Below are 27745 nucleotides of genomic sequence, written 5' to 3'. Positions count from 1 at the left end.
ATCATAACATTATAACAACGAGCTAGCTTTGTGACATAAAATGCAGTTAGCAGATGTTACACCTCGGGATTCTGCTTCCGGGCCATTAAGTAAGACAGCTTCCGGTGTGTCTGTTTTTTTTCATACTTTATTTGACGTGACCTGTGATTTCTGCTCTGGGATGAAGGTGAAAGCCCTCAAGTCCTGTCTGGCGTGTATGGCCTCTTACTGTGAGCAGCACCTCCAGCCTCACTACAATGTAGCTCCATTAAAGAAACACAAGCTGGTTGAGGCCACTTTAAAGCTCCAGGAGAACATCTGCTCTCAGCATGACGAGGTGATGAAGATTTTCTGCCGCACTGATCAGAAGTGCATCTGCTATCTCTGCTCCATGGATGATCATAAAGGTCATGACACAGTCTCCGCTGCAGCAGAGAGGGCTGAGAGGCAGAAGGAGCTCGGGGCGAGTCGGCAAGAAATCCAACAGAGAGTCCAGGACAGAGAGAAAGACGTGAAGGTGCTTCAGCAGAGGGTGGAGTTTATCAATCTTTCTGCTGATGAAGCTGTGAGAGACAGTGAGAAGATCTTCACTGAGCTGATCCGTCTCATTAAGAAAAGAAGCTCCGAAGTGAAGCAGCAGATCAGATCCCAGCAGACAACTCAAGTGAGTCGAGCTAAAGAGCTTGAGGAGAAGCTGCAGCAGGAGATCACTGAGCTGCGGAGGAAAGACACTGAGCTGGAGACGCTCTCACACACAGAGGATCACCTCCATTTCCTAAACAACTACCCCTCGCTGTCACGGCTGAGCGAATCTAAAGACGTTCCCAGCATTGATATCTGTCCTCTGCGCTCCTTTGAGGATGTGACAGCGGCGGTGTCAGAGGTCAGAGATAAACTGCAGGCTGTTCTGAGTGAGGAGTGGGGAAAGATCTCTCTGGCAGTGACTGAAGTGGATGTTTTACAAGCAGAGCCCAGAACCAGAGCTGAGTTTATGAAATATTCTTGTCAAATCACACTGGATCCAAATACAGCACACAACCGTTTGTCATTGAGTGACAGGGACAGAAAAGCAACAGCAATGGAAGGAGAACAGTTATATTTGGATCACCAAGACAGATTTGATAAATGGAGTCAGGTCCTGAGTAGAGAGGGTCTGACTGGACGCTGTTACTGGGAGGTGAAACGGAGTGGGACCGTTTTTATAGCAGTTGCATACAAGGATATTAGCAGAACAGGCAGCGTGTATGAAAGTGGATTTGGATATAATGACAAATCTTGGTCATTAGGCTGTGACAGTAGAAGTTATACATTCGGACACAACAATATTTGTACTTCCGTCTCAGGCCCTCAGTCCTCCAGAATAGGAGTTTACCTGGATCACAGGGCAGGTACTCTGTCTTACTACAGCGTCTCTGAAACCATGACTCTCCTCCACAGAGTCCAGACCACGTTCACTCAGCCTCTCTATGCTGGAATTTGGCTTCCAAGTACTGATGGAGTCTCTGCTGAGCTGTGTGAGCTCAAGTAAACAAGAGTTTAATGAGTGATTCATCTCTTTACAGTAAATGTTGAGATGTGTCTGCACTGCAGAGATCAAACATAGTGAGTAGGACTTTTTTTATTGTATTTTAATTCAATGAAATGATGAAAACTTTTTTTTATTTGCTACATAGAGATTGTTTGTTGAAATTTGATTCTTATGTTATATTTACTAAACATTTTCTTTATACTGTATACTGTGCAAAATGAATGTAATATAGATTTAAAAAGGGAGTAATGTTTACTTGTTAGTACTCTACATACTGCTGTCTGTACTGATATTGCAAAATCACATCACCTTTTTTTGGTAAATGTACCCAAAAAGTACAGGAAAAACTGGTCTAATGTTGAACATATCCTTCTGAAAAATAGCTAATCATTTTTTTAAGGGTGAATTCAAGTGTCTTTACATGGTTAAAAAAATATATAAAAAGTTAATGTTAAAAATCCTAAAAATAAATAGCCTAAATAAATAAATTGTTGACTTTGCATATGCAAAATGTCTGACTAAAAATCAGTTTTTGTTCTACTTAAAATTGATTTTGGTTATTATATTAATGGGCTTAATTATGTAAAAACTACAAAATTAATAAAACAGTCATGTATGTAATAATGTATAAATGTATTTGGGTTTGTATTTTTGAGCATCTGCCAAATAAATGTAATATAATTTCTTTTAAAAATATTTTGAGTTGTACTAAATCTTCATATCTTCATAATTTGTATTATGTAATGTTTACTTTCTGCATACTGTGCTGCTGTTAAAATAGCAACTTTTATTTTAATGTACCCAGAAAATTACAAGTACCAGAAAGCTGGGATCATTTTAAATGTAACATTTTGAAAAATAATTTATTAATCTTTTTTTTTTTTTAAGAAAGAATTCAAATGTACTTTCATGATAACAATTATTTGGATACATTAATGAAAATCAATGTTGTAAATCCTACAAAATAAATAAATAAATTGTTGACTTATCTATATTCTATATTCTTCATTTCACTGTCCGAGTATCAAAAATAAAAAGTGTCCTTTTCCTACTTAATTTCTTTCTAATCAATCAATTTTCAAGATATTTTGGTAACACACAGGGAGATTAATGAAGGCAATAAAATAACTTTCACTTTCTGGTGGATTTCACCAGAAACAACACAATTTTGGAATGATTTTAAATTTGTAAAATGTTGGGGTCTTTTTTTTTGCAAATGAAAATCATGTTCAAGACAATATTTCAGCAGAATGTTTTACTTTCAGATTTATTACACAACTTTTGAACATTCCACAACAATCATGCAGGAATAAAATGGGAATTATAGAAAGCTTTACAGGCTTCGCCAATCACACTTTAGGAATAACTGGGCTGCACGTCGTCTCAAAAACACTCAAAATGTGAGGTAATATATTTTTTAAATCATCATCTACCGACAACAGACCAAGTGTTGATTTAATGCTGATGATGGTGAGAGAAGAAAATCACTCAAAAAACAATAATGAAAAAAAAGGAAATATAACAGAAACTATCAATTGAAGATTATCTCTTATTTCTAATAACAACTCTACTTTTCTTTGACAAAAGCTGACGGTTACCTCCCAGTTGAAAATCGCTGAGTGAGTCTAAAGGAAGATGCACTGAAAAGGTTTAACCCTCTAAATCACAACTCATATCTCAAATGTGTTGAGTGATTCAAATGAAGTGAAATTAAAAGGTAATAGTCTGAATATCAGGCTAGAAGAGGTCAACCAGTCATGTACATTCAGTTACCAGTTAATAAAAGGTGCATCTAGCTAAAACTAATGCAGTCTAACACAAAAGCCCTGTAATAAATCCTATCTTCATGAAGGTTATTGTGTTCAGTTTGTGTTGTTTAAGATATGTTGTTATGATCTAAGTAATGTTGAATTAGCTCTAGCTAGGTCCTGTCCAATAAACACTCCTAAACTAACTTATTGTTCATCCTTACAAGTATGTTTTAATTCAGTGTTGATGTTATTTACCATGAGTGCATCAATCAACTAAAACCCTGTATCACAACATTATAACAACGAGCTAGCTTTGTGACATAAAATGCAGTTAGCAGATGTTACACCTCGGGATTCTGCTTCCGGGCCATTAAGTAAGACAGCTTCCGGTGTGTCTGTTTTTTTTCATACTTTATTTTTTTTGGAAAGTTCAATATAATAGTTACATAAACATGTTCATGTTTCATTACAGAAAATTCAGCAAATATATTTTACGGTATAAAACAATAATATAAAAATAAAATACATTATACAACAAATACAATGTAAGGAAAGGAAAAGATAAATAAAAACAATAAAGTGGAATAAATTTAAAATGTCTAAACAATCTAATAGTTTTTGCCAATTTAGAATTTTCAATCATAGTCAAATATGTTTTAAAATCATAATCTTTAAAACTATAAAAGGAGGATATTCTTTTAAGCCATATCATTTTATGGATATAATGTTTTGCTAAGATATTAATCAAATTAATTTTATAAATTTCATCTGCAGAAAAACTGGGATTGTTAAAAGTGAGTAATACCTCGATCTTTGTTTATGATATTTTTTTCAAAATGTTTATCAGAAGTTATTCTGTAAATCAAACCAAAAAGAAGTAGCATGAAAACAATCTACAATCACATGTTCAACAGTTTTCCCTTCACAATTGCAAAAAGTGCATCTATTGTTAAACCGGTGTGTCTTTTAATTTACGAGGAAATGCAGAAATTCACGCCTATGTGCTGCATATTGCTCTGTAATAAAACTGGACAGAAAAAAATAACATAAAATATGATTGTCTTGTCTTTATACAGAATGAGGGAGAAGGGAAATCCAGATATAACAAAACATTTCATTTCATTTTTCATTTCTTTTCCATACTATTTTTACAGGCTAGTCCTACCAGGCAGGTAGAGTTAGAGAGTTTTTTTCTTTCAGGGGTTGCTAGTGTTGGTGTGTCTCTGTTGGTGTCAAGTGTGGATGCCAGCAAATGCCACTTCTGGTACATTTCATTTTAACCCCCTCTCTCTCTTTATTTATGTTATTTTACCTTTATTCTACTAAGAACTCCCATTGAGATTAAAAAACAAGAGAGACCTGGCCGGCCATATACAATTACAACACATTAAAATACAACATATTAAACATTATATACAAAAACTCCCAATAAGACAGAAGAACAGCTGTTTAACATGCTGGTAACCACATATCACCACATTCAATATGATGCCCTTAAATTCGTCAATGGATATGATCTCATTTTAGATCTTTTTGTAGATATCCAAGGTGCATAGTGGGAGAATCTCTCTCTATGTGTATGCAAGGTGCTATATGAGTACAGTTCACTTACAATTGGATTTGGTTTTTATATAAATGGGCTTAATTATATAAAAAACTACAAAATGAATAAAAGAGTCATGTATATAAAAATACATAAATGGATTTGGATTTTTGTGCATCTGCCAAATGAATGTAACACAAAGTTTAAAAAAATAGGTCATTTTAGAATCTCCATGAACATAATTTGTATAATTTAATGTTTACTTATTAGTACTCATCATAGTAGTAGTAATTCTGTAGTTCTGTATCTGAAAGACAGACTATAACTGAGGACTAAAGACACACAGCAACGCTCAAACCGCTCCTCTTCCTGGAATGAAGCACACCTTTTACAAACCCCACCTAGACTTTATTTACTGGCAAGGCGAGGCTCCTCCCGCTCAAAGTCTATTCATCTCAGACTTGTCGTTCCCTCCCCTTTCACAGATCTGCCCATTTACAGATGGGTGCAAACACCATGTGATCAAATGTAAGAGCTGGAACGCTCATACACTGCAGATCAGTGGACAAACATTGAGGAAATGAGCACAGCATTTATCTGGAAACAGAGAGTGAAACTTACAGACACTCACTGTCGTCTAGAGGAGAAATGGCGCAGCAAGTGATTCTGGATCGAGACAAACTGAGCTGTTCAATCTGTCTGGATCTTCTAAAGGATCCGGTGGCTATTCCCTGTGGGCACAGCTACTGCATGAGCTGTATTAAAGACTACTGGGGTGAGGAGCATGAGACGAAGACACACAGCTGCCCTCAGTGCAGGCAGAGCTTCACACCGAGGCCTGTCCTGGTGAAAAATACCATATTAGCAGAGTTAGTGGAGGAACTGAAGAAAGCAGGACTTCAAGCTGCTTCACCTGATCATTCCTCTGCTGGACCTGGAGACGTGACCTGTGATTTCTGCTCTGGGATGAAGGTGAAAGCCCTCAAGTCCTGTCTGGCGTGTATGGCCTCTTACTGTGAGCAGCACCTCCAGCCTCACTACAATGTAGCTCCATTAAAGAAACACAAGCTGGTTGAGGCCACTTTAAAGCTCCAGGAGAACATCTGCTCTCAGCATGACGAGGTGATGAAGATTTTCTGCCGCACTGATCAGAAGTGCATCTGCTATCTCTGCTCCATGGATGATCATAAAGGTCATGACACAGTCTCCGCTGCAGCAGAGAGGGCTGAGAGGCAGAAGGAGCTCGGGGCGAGTCGGCAAGAAATCCAACAGAGAGTCCAGGACAGAGAGAAAGACGTGAAGGTGCTTCAGCAGAGGGTGGAGGCTATCAATCTTTCTGCTGATGAAGCTGTGAGGGACAGTGAGAAGATCTTCACTGAGCTGATCCGTCTCATTAAGAAAAGAAGCTCCGAAGTGAAGCAGCAGATCAGATCCCAGCAGACAACTCAAGTGAGTCGAGCTAAAGAGCTTGAGGAGAAGCTGCAGCAGGAGATCACTGAGCTGCGGAGGAAAGACACTGAGCTGGAGACGCTCTCACACACAGAGGATCACCTCCATTTCCTAAACAACTACCCCTCACTGTCACGTCTGAGCGAATCTAAAGACGTTCCCAGCATTGATATCTGTCCTCTGCGCACCTTTGAGGCTGTGACAGCGGCGGTGTCAGAGGTCAGAGATAAACTGCAGGCTGTTCTGAGTGAGGAGTGGGGAAAGATCTCTCTGGCAGTGACTGAAGTGGATGTTTTACAAGCAGAGCCCAGAACCAGAGCTGAGTTTATGAAATATTCTTGTCAAATCACACTGGATCCAAATACAGCACACAACAATTTGTCATTGAGTGACAGGGACAGAAAAGCAACATTAATGAAAGGAGATCAGTTATATTTGGATCACCAAGACAGATTTGGTGAAAGGCAGCAGGTCCTGAGTAGAGAGGGTCTGACTGGACGCTGTTACTGGGAGGTGAAATGGAGCGGGGACGTTTGTATAGCAGTTGCATACAAGGATATTAGAAGAACAGGCACAAGAGAAGAATGTGGATTTGGATGTAATGACAAATCTTGGTCATTAGACTGTTACAGTAGTAGTTATAAATTCGAACACAACAATATTTCTACTTCCGTCTCAGGCCCTCGGTCCTCCAGAATAGGAGTTTACCTGGATCACAGAGCAGGTACTCTGTCTTACTACAGCGTCTCTGGAACCATGACTCTCCTCCACAGAGTCCAGACCACGTTCACTCAGCCTCTCTATGCTGGATTTTGGATTCTAAATGTTGTTGGAGCCACTGCTGAGCTGTGTGAGCTCAAGTAGACAAGAGTTTAATGAGTGATTCATCTCTGTACAGTAAATGTTGAGGTGTGTCTGCACTGCAGAGATCAAACATAGTGGGTGGGACTTTTTTCTTCTATTTTAATTCAATGAAATGATGAAAAGTTTTTTTTATTTGCTACATAGAGATTATTTGTCGAAATTTGATTCTGATGTTATTTTTGCTAAACATTTTCCTTATACTGTATACTGTGCAAAATGAATATAATATAGATTTTAAAAAAGAGTCATGTTTACTTCTTAGTACTCTACATACTGCTGTCTGTACTGATATTGTAAAATCACATCACCTTTTTTTGTAAATGTACCCAAAAAGTACAGGAAAAACTGGTCTAATTTTAAACGTATCCTTCTGAAAAATTGCTAATCATCTTTTTAAGAGTGAATTCAAGTGTCTTTACATGGTTAAAAAAATATATAAAAAGTTAATGTTAAAAATCCTAAAAATAAATAGCCTAAATAAATAAATTGTTGACTTTGCATATGCAAAATGTCTGACTAAAAATCAGTTTTTGTCCTACTTAATATTGAATTTGGTTATTATATACATGGGCTTAATTATGTAAAAACTACCAAATTAATAAAACAGTCATGTATGTAAAAATGTATAAATGTATTTGGGTTTGTATTTTTGAGCATCTGTCAAATGAATGTAATATAATTTCTTTTAAAAATATTTTTAGTTGTACTAAATCTTCACATCTTCATAATTTGTATAATGTAATGTTTACTTTCTGCATACTGTGCTGCTGTTAAAATAGCAACTTTTATTTTAATGTACCCAAAAAGTACGAGTACCAGAAAACTGGGATCATTTTAAATGTAACATTTTGAAAAATAGTTTAGTAATCTTTTTTTTTAAGAAAGAATTCAAATGTACTTTCATGATAACAATTATTTGGATACATTAATGAAAATCAATGTTGTAAATCCTAAAAAAATAAATAAATTGTTGACTTATCTATATTCTATATTCTTCATTTCACTGTCCGAATATCAAAAAAAAATCTGTCCTTTTCCTACTTCATTTCTTTCTAATCAATCAGTTTTCAAGATATTTTGGTAACAGACAAACACACAGGGAGATTAATGAAGGCAATGAAATAACTTTCACTTTCTGGTGGATTTCACCAGAAACAACACAATTTTGGAATGATTTTAAATTTGTAAAATGTTGGGGTCTTTTTTTTGCAAATGGAAATCATGTTCAAGACAATATTTCAGCAGAATGTTTTACTTTCAGATTTATTACACAACTTTTGAACATTCCACAACAATCATGCAGGAATAAAATGGGACTTATAGAAAGCTTTACAGGCTTCGCCAATCACACTTTAGGAATAACTGGGCTTCACGTCGTCTCAAAAACACTCAAAATGTGAGGTAATATCTTTTTTAAATCATCATCTACCGACAACAGACCATGTGTTGATTTAATGCTGATGATGGTGAGAGAAGAAAATCACTCAAAAAACAATAATGAAAAAAAAGGAAATATAACAGAAACTATCATTGAAGATTATCTCTTATTTCTAATAACAACTCTACTTTTCTTTGCCAAAAGCTGACGGTTACCTCCCAGTTGAAAATCGCTGAGTGAGTCTAAAGGAAGATGCACTGAAAAGGTTTAACCCTCTAAATCACAACTCATATCTCAAATGTGTTGAGTGATTCAAATGAAGTGAAATTAAAAGGTAATAGTCTGAATATCAGGCTAGAAGAGGTCAACCAGTCATGTACATTCAGTTACCGGTTAATAAAAGGTGCATCTAGCTAAAACTAATGCAGTCTAACACAAAAGCCCTGTAATAAATCCTGTCTTCATGAAGGTTATTGTGTTCAGTTTGTGTTGTTTAAGATATGTTGTTATGATCTAAGTAATGTTGAATTAGCTCTAGCTATGTCCTGTCCAATAAACACTCCTAAACTAACTTATTGTTCATCCTTACAAGTATGTTTTAATTCAGTGTTGATGTTATTTACCATGAGTGCATCAATCAACTAAAACCCTGTATCACAACATTATAACAACGAGCTAGCTTTGTGACATAAAATGCAGTTAGCAGATGTTACACCTCGGGATTCTGCTTCCGGGCCATTAAGTAAGACAGCTTCCGGTGTGTCTGTTTTTTTTCATACTTTATTTTTTTTGGAAAGTTCAATATAATAGTTACATAAACATGTTCATGTTTCATTACAGAAAATTCAGCAAATATATTTTACAGTATAAAAAATAATATAAAAATAAAATACATTATACAACAAATACAATGTAAGGAAAGGAAAAGATAAATAAAAACAACAACAAATTGGAATAAATGTCTAAACAATCTAATCGTTTTTGGCAATTTAGAATTTTCTATCATCGTCAAATATGTTTTAAAATCAGTATCTTTAAAAGTATAAAAGAGGGATATTCTTTTAAGCCATATCATTTTATGGATATAATGTTTTGCTAAGATATTAATCTAATTCATTTTGTAAATTTCATCTGCCGAAAAACTGGGATTGTTAAAAGTGAGTAATATCTCAATCTTTGTTTATTATGATATTTTTTTCAAAATGTTTATGAGAAGTTATTCTGTAAATCAAACCAAAAAGAAGTAGCATGAAAACAATCTGCAAACACATGTTCAACAGTTTTCCCTTCACAATTGCAAAAAGTGCATCTATTGTTAAACCGGTGTGTCTTTTAATTTACGAGGAAATGCAGAAATTCACGCCTATGTGCTGCATATTGCTCTGTAATAAAACTGGACAGAAAAAATAACTTAAAATATGATTGTCTTGTCTTTATACAGAATGGAGAAGGGAAATCCAGATATAACAAATCATTTCATTTCATTTTTCATTTCTTTTCCATACTATTTTTACAGGCTAGTCCTACCAGGCAGGTAGAGTTAGAGTTTTTTCTTTCAGGGGTTGCTAGTGTTGGTGCATTTTGAATCTTTTTGTAGATGTCCAAGGTGCATAGTGGGATAATATCTCTCTATGTGTATGCAAGGTGCTATATGAGTACAGTTCACTTAGAATTGGATTTGTTTTTTATATAAATGGGCTTAATTATGTAAAAACTACAAAATTAATATAACAGTCATGTATGTAAAAATGCATGAATGTATTTGGATTTTTGTGCATCTGCCAAATGAATGTAACACGAAGTTTAAAAAAATAGGTCATTTTAGTATCTCCATGAACATAAGTGGTATAATTTAATGTTTACTTATTAGTACTCATCATAGTAGTAGTGGTAGTAATATATTACATTGCAAGTTTTCCAATTTAATTCTGTAGTTCTGTATCTGAAAGACAGACTATAACTGAGGACTAAAGACACACAGCAACTCTCAAACTTCTCCTCTCCCTTAAATGAAGCACAACTTTTACAAACCCCACCTAGACTTTATTTACCGGTTATACAAGGCTCCTACCGCTCAAAGTCTATTCATCTCAGACTTGTCGCTACGCTATATGAGTAACCTAACGTTACTCATACAGGTTACTGTATGAGTAACACTACTGTATGAGTAACGTTACTGTATGAGTAACGTTACTGTATGAGTAACGTTACTGTATGAGTAACGTTACTGTATGAGTAACGCTACTCATATAGGTTACTGTATCGAGTACTACTGACTGTGATGTGTCGTTATATAGCGGCAATTCTATGGGAATTACCGTCCGTTCTTTCTCTTAGTAAACGTATGGGTCTATAAAGCCCTTTGAGATGACAGACTGTGATTCAAGGATCCAGCTACAGTAGCTACATAAACATAAACATGGACTTGAATTAGCCGCAGCAAGCCTCGGGCTACGGTTAGCAGAAGGCTAACGTACATTCAACCTGGCTACTCATCGCCTGCTTTCACGGTAAAGCTACCTACAAACAAATCAGTACAAAACATTTAGATATTACAGGAAAACGAAGTTAGTAGCTTACCTGTCCAGGAGAAGAACTGCTAGCTCAGAGTCCAACGTGAGGCCGATGCTGTCCCGGAGATCTCTCCACCGCTGAAACGCTTCGCCGATATTGACACGCGTTTTATTCCGCTTATTGTCGGACTCTCTTTTGGACTGTCTTTTTGAAAGTCTGTCTTTCTTTTTTTGGGTTGTTTTGAGGTGTAGGCAGTTGCTGCCAATGCTGGAATAGCAAGCTTTTCAGTAGGTTGTTCCGCCATTGACCGAGGCTTTCACTATCTGCAGAGACCAGACGTGAACGCGCATCTCCTTTTGTGGAACAGCCAATAGGAACGCTCTCTCTGAAATGCCCTGTGATTGGTCAAAGTCTGCCGTCACGGGCAAGATGTTCTAAAGCCTGTAAAAGGAGCCATGAGGAGGAGCAGAGGTGTAGCCTTCTCTCAGATCACTTGAATTACATTATGCTGAAAGGTTATTATGGAATTTTTGCCAAATTATGCCAAAATATTGTTGCCTACTGCCACTTCAAGACAATATTTCAGCAGAATGTGTTAAACGAAAAATAAATACTTTCTTTTTTATATATATAGGGATTAAACAATCTTGTTTGTTGAAGTTTGATGTTATATTAGGGCTACTAAACATTTTCACTATATATTGTGCATGGAAAATATTGCAAATGCAAAATGCCTGACGAAAAATCTGTTTTTTTTCTACTAAAAATTGAATTTGGTTATTATATGAATGGGCTTGATTATGTAAAAAAAAACTACAAAATTAATAAAACAGTCATGTATGTAAAAATGTATAAATGTATTTGGGTTTGGATTTTTGAGCATCTGCCAAATGAATGTAATATAATTTATTTTTAAAGTCATTTTAGTTGTACTAAATCTTCATATCTTCATAGTTTGTATAAAGTAATGTTTATAAAAGGAGGATATTCTTTTAAGCCATTTCATTTTATGGATATAATGTTTTGCTAAGATATTAATCTAATTAATTGTAAATTTCATCTTCCGAAAAAGATTGTTAATAGTGAGTAATATCTCAATCTTTGTTAGTATGATATTTTTTCAAAATGTTTTGAGAAGTTATTCTGTAAATCAAACCAAAAAGAAGTAGCATGAAAACAATCTACAATCACATGTTCAACAGTTTTCCCTACACAATTGCAAAAAGTGCATCTATTGTTAAACCTGTGTGTCTTTTAATTTACAAGGAAATGCAGAAATTCACGCCTATGTGCTGCATATTGCTCTGTAAAAAAACTGGATAGAAAAAAAAAATTTAAAATATGATTGTCTTGCATATCTTTATACAGAATGAGGGAGAAGGGAAATCCAGATGTAACAAAACATTTCATTTCATTTTTCATTTCTTTCCATACTATTTTTACAGGCTAGGCCTACCAGGCAGGTAGAGTTAGAGAGTTTTTTCTTTCAGGGGTTGCTAGTGTTGGTGTGTCTCTGTTGGTGTCAAGTGTGGATGCCAGCAAATGCCACTTCTGGTACATTTCATTTTAACCCCCTCTCTCTCTTTATTTGTGTTATTTTACCTTTATTCTACTAAGAACTCCCACTGAGATTAAAAAACAAGAGAGACCTGGCCGGCCATATAAAATTACAACACATTAAAATACAATATATTAAACATTATATACAAAAACTCACAATAAAACAGAAGAACAGCTGTTTAACATGCTGGCAGCCACATATCACCACATTCAATATGATGCCCTTAAATTCATCAACGGATACAATCTCATTTTAGATCTTTTTGTAGATGTCCAAGGTGCATAGTGGGAGAATCTCTCTCTATGTGTATGCAAGGTGCTATATGAGTACAGTTCACTTACAATTGGATTTGGTTTTTATATAAATGGGCTTAATTGTATAAAAAACTACAAAATGAATAAAAGAGTCATGTAGGTAAAAATACATAAATGGATTTGGATTTTTGTGCATCTGCCAAATGAATGTAACACAAAGTTTAAAAAAATAGGTCATTTTAGTATCTCCATGAACATAATTTGTATAATTTAATGTTTACTTATTAGTACTCGTCATAGTAGTAGTGGTAGTAATATATTACATTGCAAGTCTTCCATTTAATTCTGTAGTTCTGAATCTGAAAGACAGACTATAACTGAGGGCTAAAGATACACAGCAACTCTCAAACCGCTCCTCTTCCTGGAATGAAGCACACCTTTTACAAACCCCACCCAGACTTTATTAACTGGCAAGTCGAGGCTCTTCCTGCTTGAAGTCTATTCAGTTCAGACTTGTCGTTCAGACATTCACTGTCGTCTAGAGGAGAAATGGCGCAGCAAGTGATTCTGGATCGAGACAAACTGAGCTGTTCAATCTGTCTGGATCTTCTAAAGGATCCGGTGGCTATTCCCTGTGGGCACAGCTACTGCATGAGCTGTATTAAAGACTACTGGGGTGAGGAGCATGAGAAGAAGACAGACAGCTGCCCTCAGTGCAGGCAGAGCTTCACACCGAGGCCTGTCCTGGTGAAAAATACCATGTTAGCAGAGGTTGTGGAGGAACTGAAGAAAGCAGGACTTCAAGCTGCTTCACCTGATCATTCCTCTGCTGGACCGGGAGACGTGACCTGTGATTTCTGCTCTGGGATGAAGGTAAAAGCCCTCAAGTCCTGTCTGGTGTGTATGGCCTCTTACTGTGAGCAGCACCTCCAGCCTCACTACAATGCAACTCCATTAAAGAAACACAAGCTGGTTGAGGCCACTTTAAAGCTCCAGGAGAACATCTGCTCTCAGCATGACGAGGTGATGAAGATTTTCTGCCGCACCGATCAGAAGTGCATCTGCTATCTCTGCTCCATGGATGATCATAAAGGTCATGACACAGTCTCCGCTGCAGCAGAGAGGGCTGAGAAGCAGAAGGAGCTCGGGGCGAGTCGGCAAGAAGTCCAACAGAGAGTCCAGGACAGAGAGAAAGACGTGAAGGTGCTTCAGCAGAGGGTGGAGGTTATCAATCTTTCTGCTGATGAAGCTGTGAGAGACAGTGAGAAGATCTTCACTGAGCTGATCCGTCTCATTGAGAAAAGAAGCTCCGAAGTGAAGCAGCAGATCAGATCCCAGCAGACAACTCAAGTGAGTCGAGCTAAAGAGCTTGAGGAGAAGCTGCAGCAGGAGATCATTGAGCTGCGGAGGAAAGACACTGAGCTGGAGACGCTCTCACACACAGAGGATCACCTCCACTTCCTAAACAACTACCCCTCGCTGTCACGTCTGAGTGAATCTAAAGACGTTCCCAGCATTGATATCTGTCCTCTGCGCTCCTTTGAGGATGTGACAGCGGCGGTGTCAGAGGTCAGAGATAAACTGCAGGCTGTTCTGAGTGAGGAGTGGGGAAAGATCTCTCTGGCAGTGACTGAAGTGGATGTTTTACAAGCAGAGCCCAGAACCAGAGCTGAGTTTAAGAAATATTCTTGTCAAATCACACTGGATCCAAATACAGCACACAACCGTTTGTCATTGAGTGACAGGGACAGAAAAGCAACATTAATGAAAGGAGATCAGTTATATTTGGATCACCAAAACAGATTTGGTGAAAGGCAGCAGGTCCTGAGTAGAGAGGGTCTGACTGGACGCTGTTACTGGGAGGTGAAATGGAGCGGGGACGTTTGTATAGCAGTTGCATACAAGGATATTAGAAGAACAGGCACAAGAGAAGAATGTGGATTTGGATGTAATGACAAATCTTGGTCATTAGACTGTTACAGTAGTAGTTATGAATTCGAACACAACAATATTTCTACTTCCGTCTCAGGCCCTCAGTCCTCCAGAATAGGAGTTTACCTGGATCACAGAGCAGGTACTCTGTCTTACTACAGCGTCTCTGGAACCATGACTCTCCTCCACAGAGTCCAGACCACGTTCACTCAGCCTCTCTATGCTGGATTTTGGATTCTAAATGTTGTTGGAGCCACTGCTAAGCTCTGTGAACTCAAGTAGACAAGAGTTTAATGAGTGATTCATCTCTGTACAGTAAATGTTGAGGTGTGTCTGCACTGCAGAGATCAAACATAGTGGGTGGGACTTTTTTCTTCTATTTTAATTCAATGAAATGATGAAAAGTTTTTTTTATTTGCTACATAGAGATTGTTTTTTGAAATTTGATTCTTATGTTATATTTACTAAACATTTTCCTTATATACTGTATACTGTGCAAAATGAATATAATATAGATTTTAAAAAAGAGTCATGTTTACTTCTTAGTACTCTACATACTGCTGTCTGTACTGATATTGCAAAATCACATCACCTTTTTTTGTAAATGTACCCAAAAAGTACAGGAAAAACTGGTCTAATTTTAAACGTATCCTTCTGAAAAATAGCTAATCATCTTTTTAAGAGTGAATTCAAGTGTCTTTACATGGTTAAAAAAATATATAAAAAGTTAATGTTAAAAATCCTAAAAATAAATAGCCTAAATAAATAAATTGTTGACTTTGCATATGCAAAATGTCTGACTAAAAATCAGTTTTTGTCCTACTTAATATTGAATTTGGTTATTATATACATGGGCTTAATTATGTAAAAACTACAAAATTAATAACACAGTCATGTATGTAATAATGTATAAATGTTTTTGGGTTTGTATTTTTGAGCATCTGTCAAATGAATGTAATATAATTTCTTTTAAAAACATTTTTAGTTGTACTAAATCTTCACATCTTCATAATTTATATAATGTAATGTTTACTTTCTGCATACTGTGCTGCTGTTAAAATAGCAAATTTTATTTTAATGTACCCAGAAAAGTACGAGTACCAGAAAACTGGGATCATTTTAAATGTAACCTTTTGAAAAATAGTTTAGTAATCTTTTTTTTTTAAGAAAGAATTCAAATGTACTTTCATGATAACAATTATTTGGATACATTAATGAAAATCAATGTTGTAAATCCTACAAATAAATAAACAAATTGTTGACTAATCTATATTCTATATTCTTCATTTCACTGTCCGAGTATCAAAAAAAATAAAAGTGTCCTTTTCCTACTTAATTTCTTTCTAATCAATCAGTTTTCAAGATATTTTGGTAACAGACAAACACAGGGAGATTAATGAAGGCAATAAAATAACTTCCACTTTCTGGTGGATTTCACCAGAAACAACACAATTTTTTAATGATTTTAAATTTGTAAAATGTTTGGGTCTTTTTATTTGTAAATGAAAATCATGTTCAAGACAATATTTCAGCAGAATGTTTTACTTTCAGATTTATTACACAACTTTTGAACATTCCACAACAATCATGCAGGAATAAAATGGGACTTATAGAAAGCTTTACAGGCTTCGCCAATCACACTTTAGGAATAACTGGGCTTCACGTCGTCTCAAAAACACTCAAAATGTGAGGTAATATCTTTTTTAAATCATCATCTACCGACAACAGACCATGTGTTGATTTAATGCTGATGATGGTGAGAGAAGAAAATCACTCAAAAAACAATAATGAAAAAAAAGGAAATATAACAGAAACTATCAATTGAAGATTATCTCTTATTTCTAATAACAACTCTACTTTTCTTTGCCAAAAGCTGACGGTTACCTCCCAGTTGAAAACCGCTGAGTGAGTCTAAAGGAAGATGCACTGAAAAGGTCTAGACCTCTAAATCACAACTCATATCTCAAATGTGTTGAGTGATTCAAATGAAGTGAAATTAAAAGGTAATAGTCTGAATATCAGGCTAGAAGAGGTCAACCAGTCATGTACATTCAGTTACCAGTTAATAAAAGGTGCATCTAGCTAAAACTAATGCAGTCTAACACAAAAGCCCTGTAATAAATCCTGTCTTCATGAAGGTTATTGTGTTCAGTTTGTGTTGTTTAAGATGTGTTGTTATGATCTAAGTAATGATGAATTAGCTCTAACTAGGTCCTGTCCAATAAACACTCCTAAACTAACTTATTGTTCATCCTTATAAGTATCTTTTAATTCAGTGTTGATGTTATTTACCATGAGTGCATCAATCAACTAAAACCCTGTATCACAACATTATAACAACGAGCTAGCTTTGTGACATAAAATGCAGTTAGACGATGTTACACCTCGGGATTCTGCTTCCGGGCCATTAAGTAAGACAGCTTCCGGTGTGTCTGTTTTTTTTCATATTTTATTTTTTTTGGAAAGTTCAATATAATAGTTACATAAACATGTTCATTTTTCATTACAGAAAATTCAGCAAATATATTTTACGGTATAAAAAATAATATAAAAATAAAATACATTATACAACAAATACAATGTAAGGAAAGGAAAAGATAAATAAAAACAACAACAACAAATTGGAATAAATGTCTAAACAATCTAATAGTTTTTGGCAATTTAGAATTTTCTATCATAGTCAAATATGTTTTAAAATAAGTATCTTTAAAAGTATAAAAGAGGGATATTCTTTTAAGCCATATCATTTTATGGATATAATGTTTTGCTAAGATATTAATCTAATTCATTGTAAATTTCATCTTCTGAAAAAGATTGTTAAAAGTGAGTAATATCTCAATCTTTGTTAGAATGATATTTTTTTCAAAATGTTTATGAGAAATTATTCTGTAAATCAAACAAAAAAGAAGTAGCATGAAAACAATCTACAATCACATGTTCAACAGTTTTCCCTTCACAATTGCAAAAAGTGCATCTATTGTTAAACCGGTGTGTCTTTTAATTTACGAGGAAATGTAGAAATTCACGCCTATGTGCTGCATATTGCTCTGTAATAAAACTGGACAGAAAAAAGAACTTAAAATATGATTGTCTTGTCTTTATACAGAATGAGGGAGAAGGGAAATCCAGATATAACAAATCATTTCATTTTTCATTTCTTTTCCATACTATTTTTACAGGCTAGGCCTACCAGGCAGGTAGAGTTAGAGAGTTTTTTCTTTCAGGGGTTGCTAGTGTTGGAGTGTCTCTGTTGGTGTCAAGTGTGGATGCCAGTAAATGCCACTTCTGGTACATTTCATTTTAACCCCATCTCTCTCTTTATTTATGTTATTTCACCTTTATTCTACTAAGAACTCCCATTGAGATAAAAAAAAAAACAAGAAAGACCTGGCCAGCCATATAAAATTACAACACATTAAAATACAACATATTCAACTTTATATACAAAAAATCACAATAAAACTGACAAACAGCTGTTTAACACGCTGGTAACCACATATCACCACATTCAATACAATGCCCTTAAATTCATCAATGGATATGATCTCATTTTAGATCTTTTTGTAGATGTCCAAGGTGCATAGTGGGAGAATATCTCTCTATGTGTATGCAAGGTGCTATATGAGTACAGTTCACTTACAATTGGATTTGGTTTTTATATAAATGGGCTTAATTATATAAAAAAACTACAAAATGAATAAAAGAGTCATGTATGTAAAAATACATAAATGGATTTGGATTTTTGTGCATCTGCCAAATGAATGTAACACAAAGTTTAAAAAATAGTCATTTTAGTATCTCCATGAACATAATTTGTATAATTTAATGTTTACTTATTAGTACTCATCATAGTAGTAGTGGTAGTAATATATTACATTGCAAGTCTTCCAGTTAATTCTGTAGTTCTGTATCTGAAAGACAGACTATAACTGAGGACTAAAGACACACAGCAACGCTCAAACTGCTCCACTTCCTGAAATGAAGCACAACTTTTACAAACCCCACCCAGACTTTATTTACTGACAAGGCGAGGCTCCTCCCGCTCAAAGTCTATTCAGTTCAGAGTTGTCGTTCCCTCCCCTTTCACAGATCTGCCCGTTTACAGATGGGTGCAAACACCATGTGATCAAATGTAAGAGCTGCAACGCTCATACACTGCAGATCAGTGGACAAACATCGAGGAAATGATCACAGCCTTTATCTGGAAACAGAGAGTGAAACTTACAGACATTCACTGTCGTCTAGAGGAGAAATGGCGCAGCAAGTGATTCTGGATCGAGACAAACTGAGCTGTTCAATCTGTCTGGATCTTCTAAAGGATCCGGTGACTATTCCCTGTGGGCACAGCTACTGCATGAGCTGTATTAAAGACTACTGGGGTGAGGAACATGAGAAGAAGACACACAGCTGCCCTCAGTGCAGGCAGAGCTTCACACCGAGGCCTGTCCTGGTGAAAAGTACCATGTTAGCAGAGTTAGTGGAGGAACTGAAGAAAGCAGGACCTCAAGCTGCTTCACCTGATCATTCCTCTGCTGGACCTGGAGACGTGACCTGTGATTACTGCTCTGGGATGAAGGTGAAAGCCCTCAAGTCCTGTCTGGTGTGTATGGCCTCTTACTGTGAGCAGCACCTCCAGCCTCACTACAATGTAGCTCCATTAAAGAAACACAAGCTGGTTGAGGCCACTTTAAAGCTCCAGGAGAACATCTGCTCTCAGCATGACGAGGTGATGAAGATTTTCTGCCGCACTGATCAGAAGTGCATCTGCTATCTCTGCTCCATGGATGATCATAAAGGTCATGACACAGTCTCCGCTGCAGCAGAGAGGGCTGAGAGGCAGACGGAGCTCGGGGCGAGTCGGCAAGAAATCCAACAGAGAGTCCAGGACAGAGAGAAAGACGTGAAGGAGCTTCAGCAGAGGGTGGAGGCTATCAATCTTTCTGCTGATGAAGCTGTGAGAGACAGTGAGAAGATCTTCACTGAGCTGATCCGTCTCATTGAGAAAAGAAGCTCCGAAGTGAAGCAGCAGATCAGATCCCAGCAGACAACTCAAGTGAGTCGAGCTAAAGAGCTTGAGGAGAAGCTGCAGCAGGAGATCACTGAGCTGCGGAGGAAAGACACTGAGCTGGAGACGCTCTCACACACAGAGGATCACCTCCATTTCCTAAACAACTACCCCTCGCTGTCACGTCTGAGCGAATCTAAAGACGTTCCCAGCATTGATATCTGTCCTCTGCGCTCCTTTGAGGATGTGACAGCGGCGGTGTCAGAGGTCAGAGATAAACTGCAGGCTGTTCTGAGTGAGGAGTGGGGAAAGATCTCTCTGGCAGTGACTGAAGTGGATGTTTTACAAGCAGAGCCCAGAACCAGAGCTGAGTTTATGAAATATTCTTGTCAAATCACACTGGATCCAAATACAGCAAACAAACGTTTGTCATTGACTGACAGGGACAGAAAAGCAACATTAATGAAAGGAAAACAGTTATATTTGGATCACCAAGACAGATTTAGAGAAAGGAGCCAGGTCCTGAGTAGAGAGGGTCTGACTGGACGCTGTTACTGGGAGGTGAAATGGAGCGCGATCGTTCGTATAGCAGTTGCATACAAAGATATCAGAAGAACAGGCACCTTGAATGAATGTGGATTTGGATGGAATGACAAATCTTGGTCATTAGAATGTGACAGTAGTAGTTATATATTCAGACACAACGATATTTGTACTTCCGTCTCAGGCCCTCAGTCCTCCAGAATAGGAGTTTACCTGGATCACAGAGCAGGTACTCTGTCTTACTACAGCGTCTCTGAAACCATGACTCTCCTCCACAGAGTCCAGACCACGTTCACTCAGCCTCTCTATGCTGGATTTTGGATTCCATATAATGTTGGAGACACTGCTGAGCTGTGTGAGCTCAAGTAGACAGTAGTTTAATGAGTGATTCATCTCTATACAGTAAATGTTGAGGTGTGTCTGCACTGCAGAGATCAAACATAGTGGGTGGGACTTTTTTCTTCTATTTTAATTCAATTAAATGATGAAAACTTTTTTTTATTTGCTACATAGAGATTATTTGTTGAAATTTGATTCTTATGTTATATTTACTAAACATTTCCCTTATATACTGTGCATGGAAAATATTGCATATGCAAAATGAATGTAATATAGATTTAAAAAGGGAGTAATGTTTACTTTTTAGTACTCTACATACTGCTGTCTGTGCTGATATTGCAAAATCACATCACCTTTTTTTGTAAATGTACCCAAAAAGTAGAGGAAAAACTGGTCTAATTTTTAACGTATCCTTCTGAAAAATAGCTAATCATCTTTTTAAGAGTGAATTCAAGTGTCTTTACATGGTTAAAAAAATATATAAAAAGTTAATGTTCAAAATCCTACAAATAAATATCCTAAATAAAAAAGTTGTTGACTTTGCATATGCAAAATGTCTGACTAAAAATCATTTTTTGTCCTACTTAAAATTGAATTTGGTTATTATATTAATGGGCTTAATTATGTAAAAACTACAAAATTAATAAAACAGTCATGTATGTAAAAATGTATAAATGTATTTGGGTTTGGATTTTTGAGCATCTGCCAAATGAATGTAATATAATTTCTTTTTAAAATAATTTGAGTTGTACTAAATCTTCATATCTTCATAATTTGTATAATGTAATGTTTACTTTCTGCATACTGTGTTGCTGTTAAAATAGCAACTTTTATTTTAATGTACCCAAAAAGTACGAGTATCAGAAAACTGGGATCATTTTAAATGTAACATTTTGAAAAATAGTTTAGTAATCTTTTTTTTATTTGGATACATTAATGAAAATCAATGTTGTAAATCCTAAAAAAATAAATAAATTGTTGACTTATCTATATTCTATATTCTTCATTTCACTGTCCGAGTATCAAAAAAAAATCTGTCCTTTTCCTACTTCATTTCTTTCTAATCAATCAATTTTCAAGATATTTTGGTAACACACAGGGAGATTAATGAAGGCAATAAAATAACTTTCACTTTCTGGTGGATTTCACCAAAAACAACACAATTTTTGAATGATTTTAAATTTGTAAAATGTTTGGGTCTTTTTTTTGTAAATGAAAATCATGTTCAAGACAATATTTCAGCAGAATGTTTTACTTTCAGATTTATTACACAACTTTTGAACATTCCACAACAATCATGCAGGAATAAAATGGGAATTATAGAAAGCTTTACAGGCTTCGCCAAGCACACTTTAGGAATAACTGGGCTGCTCGTCGTCTCAAAAACACTCAAAATGTGAGGTAATATCTTTTTTAAATCATCATCTACCGACAACAGACCATGTGTTGATTTAATGCTGATGATGGTGAGAGAAGAAAATCACTCAAAAAACAATAATGAAAAAAAGGAAATATAACAGAAACTATCAATTGAAGATTATCTCTTATTTCTAATAACAACTCGACTTTTCTTTGCCAAAAGCTGACGGTTACCTCCCAGTTGAAAATCGCTGAGTGAGTCTAAAGGAAGATGCACTGAAAAGGTCTAAACCTCTAAATCACAACTCATATCTCAAATGTGTTGAGTGATTCAAATGAAGTGAAATTAAAAGGTAATAGTCTGAATATCAGGCTAGAAGAGGTCAACCAGTCATGTACATTCAGTTACCAGTTAATAAAAGGTACATCTAGCTAAAACTAATGCAGTCTAACACAAAAGCGCTGTAATAAATCCTATCTTCATGAAGGTTATTGTTTTCAGTTTGTGTTGTTTAAGATATGTTGTTATGATCTAAGTAATGTTGAATTAGCTCTAGCTAGGTCCTGTCCAATAAACACTCCTAAACTAACTTATTGTAATGCAGTCAGCAGCATGATATCATGATATAACAGTTAACAGTATGATATCATGATATAACAGTCAGCATCATGATATCATGATATAACAGTCAGCAGCATGATATCATGATATAACAGCCAGCAGCATGATATCATGATATAACAGCTAGCAGCATGATATCATGATATAACAGTCAGCAGCATGATATCATGATATAACAGTCAGCAGCATGATATCATGATATAACAGCTAGCAGCATGATATCATGATATAACAGTCAGCAGTGTTTAGCATTAACTCTCAGTCTCTTACTTTGAGCGGTCACAGCAGAAAACCTCAAACAATCTGAATGATATAATGAGAATAATAAAGTAAGTTTAATAAAAATCCCCGTCATATTGTTTGTTATTTATTTAGCTATGTGCAACTATGATCGGTCATCACGACATGTTGATGGTTGATACGATGTGAGCTGCTGTTTTTAGGCTCATAGGAAAGAATGTTTCGAGCTCCGGCGGAGGAAAGTAAATGTTACACCTCGGAATTTTTCTTCCGAGCCATTAAGTAAGACAGCTTCCGGTGTGTCTGTTTTTTCATACTTTATTTTTTTGAAAGTTTAATACAATAGTTACATAAACATGTTCATGTTTCATTACAGAAAATTCAGCAAATATATTTTACGGTATAAAAAATAATATAAAAATAAAATACATTCTACAACAAATACAATGTAAGGAAAGGAAAAGATAAATAAAAAAAACAAAGTGGAATAAATTTAAAATGTCTAAACAATCTAATAGTTTTTTGCAATTTAGAATTTTCAATCATAGTCAAATATGTTTTAAAATCAGTATCTTTAAAAGTATAAAAGGAGGGTATTTTTTTAAGCCATATCATTTTATGGATATAATGTTTTGCTAAGATATTAATCAAATGAATTTTGTAAATTTCATTTGCCGAAAAACTGGGATTGTTAAAAGTGAGTAACATCTCAATCTTTGTTAGAATGATATTTTTTTCAAAATGTTTATGAGAAATTATTCTGTAAATCAAACAAAAAAGAAGTAGCATGAAAACAATCTACAAACACATGTTCAACAGTTTGCCCTTCACAATTGCAAAAAGTGCATCTATTGTTAAACCGGTGTGTCTTTTAATTTAATAGGAAATGCAGAAATTCACGCCTATGTGCTGCATATTGCTCTATAATAAAACTGGACAGAAAAAAATAAATTACAATATGATTGTCTTGTCTTTATACAGAATGAGGGAGAAGGGAAATCCAGATATAACAAATCATTTCATTTTTAATTTCTTGTCCATACTATTTTTACAGGCTAGGCCTACCAGGCAGGTAGAGTTAGAGAGTTTTTTCTTTCAAGGGTTGCTAGTGTTGGTGTGTCTCTGTTGGTGTCAAGTGTGGATGCCAGCAAATGCCACTTCTGGTACATTTCATTTTAACCCCGTCTCTCTCTCTTTATTTATGTTATTTTACCTTTATTCTACTAAGAACTCCCATTGAGATAAAAAAAGAAGAGAGACCTGGCCGGCCATATAAAATTACAACACATTAAAATACAACATATTCAACATTTTATACAAAAATTCACAATAAAAATGAAGAACAGCTGTTTAACACGCTGGTAACCACATATCACCACATTCAATACAATGCCCTTAAATTCATCAATGGATATGATCTAATTTTAGATCTTTTTGTAGATGTCCAAGGTGCATAGTGGGAGAATCTCTCTCTATGTGTATGCAAGGTGCTATATGAGTACAGTTCACTTACAATTGGATTTGGTTTTTTATATAAATGGGCTTAATTGTATAAAAAACTACAAAAATGAATAAAAGGGTCATGTATATAAAAATACATAAATGGATTTGGATTTTTGTGCATCTGCCAAATGAATGTAACACAAAGTTTAAAAAAATAGGTCATTTTAGTATCTCCATGAACATAATTTGTATAATTTAATGTTTACTTATTAGTACTCATCATAGTAGTAGTGGTAGTAATATATTACATTGCAAGTCTTCCAGTTTAATTCTGTAGTTCTGAATCTGAAAGACAGACTATAACTGAGGACTAAAGACACACAGCAACTCTCAAACCGCTCCTCTTCCTGGAATGAAGCACAACTTCCACAAACCCCACCCAGACTTTATTTACTGGCAAGGCGAGGCTCTTCCCGCTCAAAGTCTATTCAGTTCAGACTTGTCGTTCCCTCCCCTTTCACAGATCTGCCCGTTTACAGATGGGTGAAAACACCATGTGATCAAATGTAAGAGCTGCAACGCTCATACACTGCAGATCAGTGGACAAACATTGAGGAAATGAGTACAGCATTTATCTGGAAACAGAGAGTTAAACTTACAGACATTCACTGTCGTCTAGAGGAGAAATGGCGCAGCAAGTGAATCTGGATCGAGACAAACTGAGCTGTTCAATCTGTCTGGATCTTCTAAAGGATCCGGTGACTATTCCCTGTGGGCACAGCTACTGCATGAGCTGTATTAAAGACTACTGGGGTGAGGAGCTTGAGACGAAGACACACAGCTGCCCTCAGTGCAGGCAGAGCTTCACACCGAGGCCTGTCCTGGTGAAAAATATCATGATGGCAGAGTTAGTGGAGGAACTGAAGAAAGCAGGACCTCAAGCTGCTTCACCTGATCATTCCTCTGCTGGACCTGGAGACGTGACCTGTGATTTCTGCTCTGGGATGAAGGTGAAAGCCCTCAAGTCCTGTCTGGTGTGTATGGCCTCTTACTGTGAGCAGCACCTCCAGCCTCACTACAATGTAGCTCCATTAAAGAAACACAAGCTGGTTGAGGCCACTTTAAAGCTCCAGGAGAACATCTGCTCTCAGCATGACGAGGTGATGAAGATTTTCTGCCGCACCGATCAGAAGTGCATCTGCTATCTCTGCTCCATGGATGATCATAAAGGTCATGACACAGTCTCCGCTGCAGCAGAGAGGGCTGAGAAGCAGAAGGAGCTCGGGGCGAGTCGGCAAGAAATCCAACAGAGAGTCCAGGACAGAGAGAAAGACGTGAAGGTGCTTCAGCAGAGGGTGGAGGTTATCAATCTTTCTGCTGATGAAGCTGTGAGAGACAGTGAGAAGATCTTCACTGAGCTGATCCGTCTCATTAAGAAAAGAAGCTCCGAAGTGAAGCAGCAGATCAGATCCCAGCAGACAACTCAAGTGAGTCGAGCTAAAGAGCTTGAGGAGAAGCTGCAGCAGGAGATCACTGAGCTGCGGAGGAAAGACACTGAGCTGGAGACGCTCTCACACACAGAGGATCACCTCCATTTCCTAAACAACTACCCCTCGCTGTCACGTCTGAGCGAATCTAAAGATGTTCCCAGCATTGATATCTGTCCTCTGCGCTCCTTTGAGGATGTGACAGCGGCGGTGTCAGAGGTCAGAGATAAACTGCAGGCTGTTCTGAGTGAGGAGTGGGGAAAGATCTCTCTGGCAGTGACTGAAGTGGATGTTTTACTAGCAGAGCCCAGAACCAGAGCTGAGTTTATGAAATATTCTTGTCAAATCACACTGGATCCAAATACAGCACACAACCATTTGTCATTGAGTGACAGGGACAGAAAAGCAACAGCAATGGCAGGAAACCAGTTATATTTGGATCACCAAGACAGATTTGATGAATGGAGGCAGGTCCTGAGTAGAGAGGGTCTGACTGGACGCTGTTACTGGGAGGTGAAATGGAGTGGGGGAGTTTTTATAGCAGTTGCATACAAGGATATTAGAAGAACAGGCATCACAGTAGAAAGTGGATTTGGATTAAATGACAAATCTTGGTCATTAGAATGTAAGAGTAGTAGTTATACATTCAGACACAACAGTTTTTTTACTTCCGTCTCAGGCCCTCAGTCCTCCAGAATAGGAGTTTACCTGGATCACAGGGCAGGTACTCTGTCTTACTACAGCGTCTCTGAAACCATGACTCTCCTCCACAGATTCCAGAACACGTTCACTCAGCCTCTCTATGCTGGATTTTGGATTCCATATAGTGATGGAGACACTGCTGAGCTGTGTGAACTCAAATAGACAAGAGTTTAATGAGTGATTCATCTCTGTACAGTAAATGTTGAGGTGTGTCTGCACTGCAGAGATCAAACATAGTGGGTGGCACTTTTTTCTTCTATTTTAATTCAATGAAATGATGAAAAGTTTTTTTTATTTGCTACATAGAGATTATTTGTTGAAATTTGATTCTTATGTTATATTTAATAAACATTTTCCTTATATACTGTGCATGGAAAATATTGCATATGCAAAATGAATGTAATACAAAGTTAAAAAAAAAAGACTGTCTGTACTGATATTGTAAAATCACATCACCTTTTTTTGTAAATGTAATTTTTTCTGAAAAATTGCTAATCATCTTTTTGAGAGTGAATTCAAGTGTCTTTACATGGTTAATTTTTTTTTATTAAAAGTTAATGTTCAAAATCCGACAAATAAATAGCCTAAATAAATAAATTGTTGACTTGTCACACTCTATATTCTTCCTTTCACAAAAATCTGTTGTTTTCTAACTTAATTTCTGTCCAACTAATCAGTTTTTTTGAAGATATTTTGGTAACAGACAAACACACGGGGAGATTAATGAAGACAAATAAGCTCCAAAACTTTGGCTTTTTTTGCAACAGAAAACATGTCAAGACAATATTTCAGCAGAATGTGTTAAATGAAAAATAAATACTTTCTTTTTTATATATAGAGGGATTAAACAATCTTGTTTGTTGAAGTTTGATGTTATATTTAGGATCATTCACTATATTCTGTGCATGGAAAATATTGCATATGCAAAATGTCTGACGAAAAATCTGTTTTTGTACCACTCAAAGTTGAATTTGGTTATTATATGAATGGGCTTGATTATGTAAAAAAACCTACAAAATTAATAAAAAGTCATGTATGTAAAAATGTATAAATGTATTTGGGTTTGGATTTTTGAGCATCTGCCAAATGAATGTAATATAATTTATTTTTAAAATAATCTTAGTTTTTCTAAATCTTCATATCTTCATATTTTGTATAATGTAATGTTTATAAAAGGAGGATATTTTTTTAAGCCATATCATTTTATGGATATAATATTTTGCTAAGATATTAATCAAATTCATTTTGTAAA

At 36.0% G+C, this 27745-nt stretch overlaps 3 protein-coding genes and 1 pseudogene across 3 annotated transcripts; all 4 read left to right on the top strand.

Moving 5' to 3' along the window:
- Positions 1-319: 319 nt before the first annotated feature.
- On the top strand, positions 320-1507 carry LOC141752590 (tripartite motif-containing protein 16-like). The gene has a single exon (XM_074610627.1). The coding sequence runs from the start codon at positions 320-322 to the stop codon at positions 1505-1507; it is 1188 nt and encodes a 395-aa protein (XP_074466728.1).
- Positions 1508-5440: 3933 nt separating this feature from the next.
- LOC141752352 (tripartite motif-containing protein 16-like) lies at positions 5441-7114 on the top strand. The gene has a single exon (XM_074610207.1). It carries the CDS (start codon positions 5450-5452, stop codon positions 7112-7114), a length of 1665 nt encoding a protein of 554 aa, XP_074466308.1. The 5' UTR covers positions 5441-5449.
- Positions 7115-13370: 6256 nt separating this feature from the next.
- LOC141752589 (E3 ubiquitin/ISG15 ligase TRIM25-like) lies at positions 13371-14563 on the top strand (annotated as a pseudogene).
- Positions 14564-18918: 4355 nt separating this feature from the next.
- Positions 18919-27219, top strand: LOC141752351 (tripartite motif-containing protein 16-like). Its single transcript, XM_074610206.1, has 2 exons — positions 18919-20319; positions 26305-27219. Exons 1-2 carry the CDS (start codon positions 19006-19008, stop codon positions 26653-26655), a joined length of 1665 nt encoding a protein of 554 aa, XP_074466307.1. The 5' UTR covers positions 18919-19005; the 3' UTR covers positions 26656-27219.
- Positions 27220-27745: the final 526 nt, after the last annotated feature.

The sequence above is a fragment of the Sebastes fasciatus genome, chromosome 16, assembly GCF_043250625.1.
Source record: "Sebastes fasciatus isolate fSebFas1 chromosome 16, fSebFas1.pri, whole genome shotgun sequence".
NCBI classification, from domain to species: domain Eukaryota; kingdom Metazoa; phylum Chordata; class Actinopteri; order Perciformes; family Sebastidae; genus Sebastes; species Sebastes fasciatus.
Note: the sequence above shows the minus strand (reverse complement) of the source record. Positions and strands in the feature narration are given on the sequence as shown.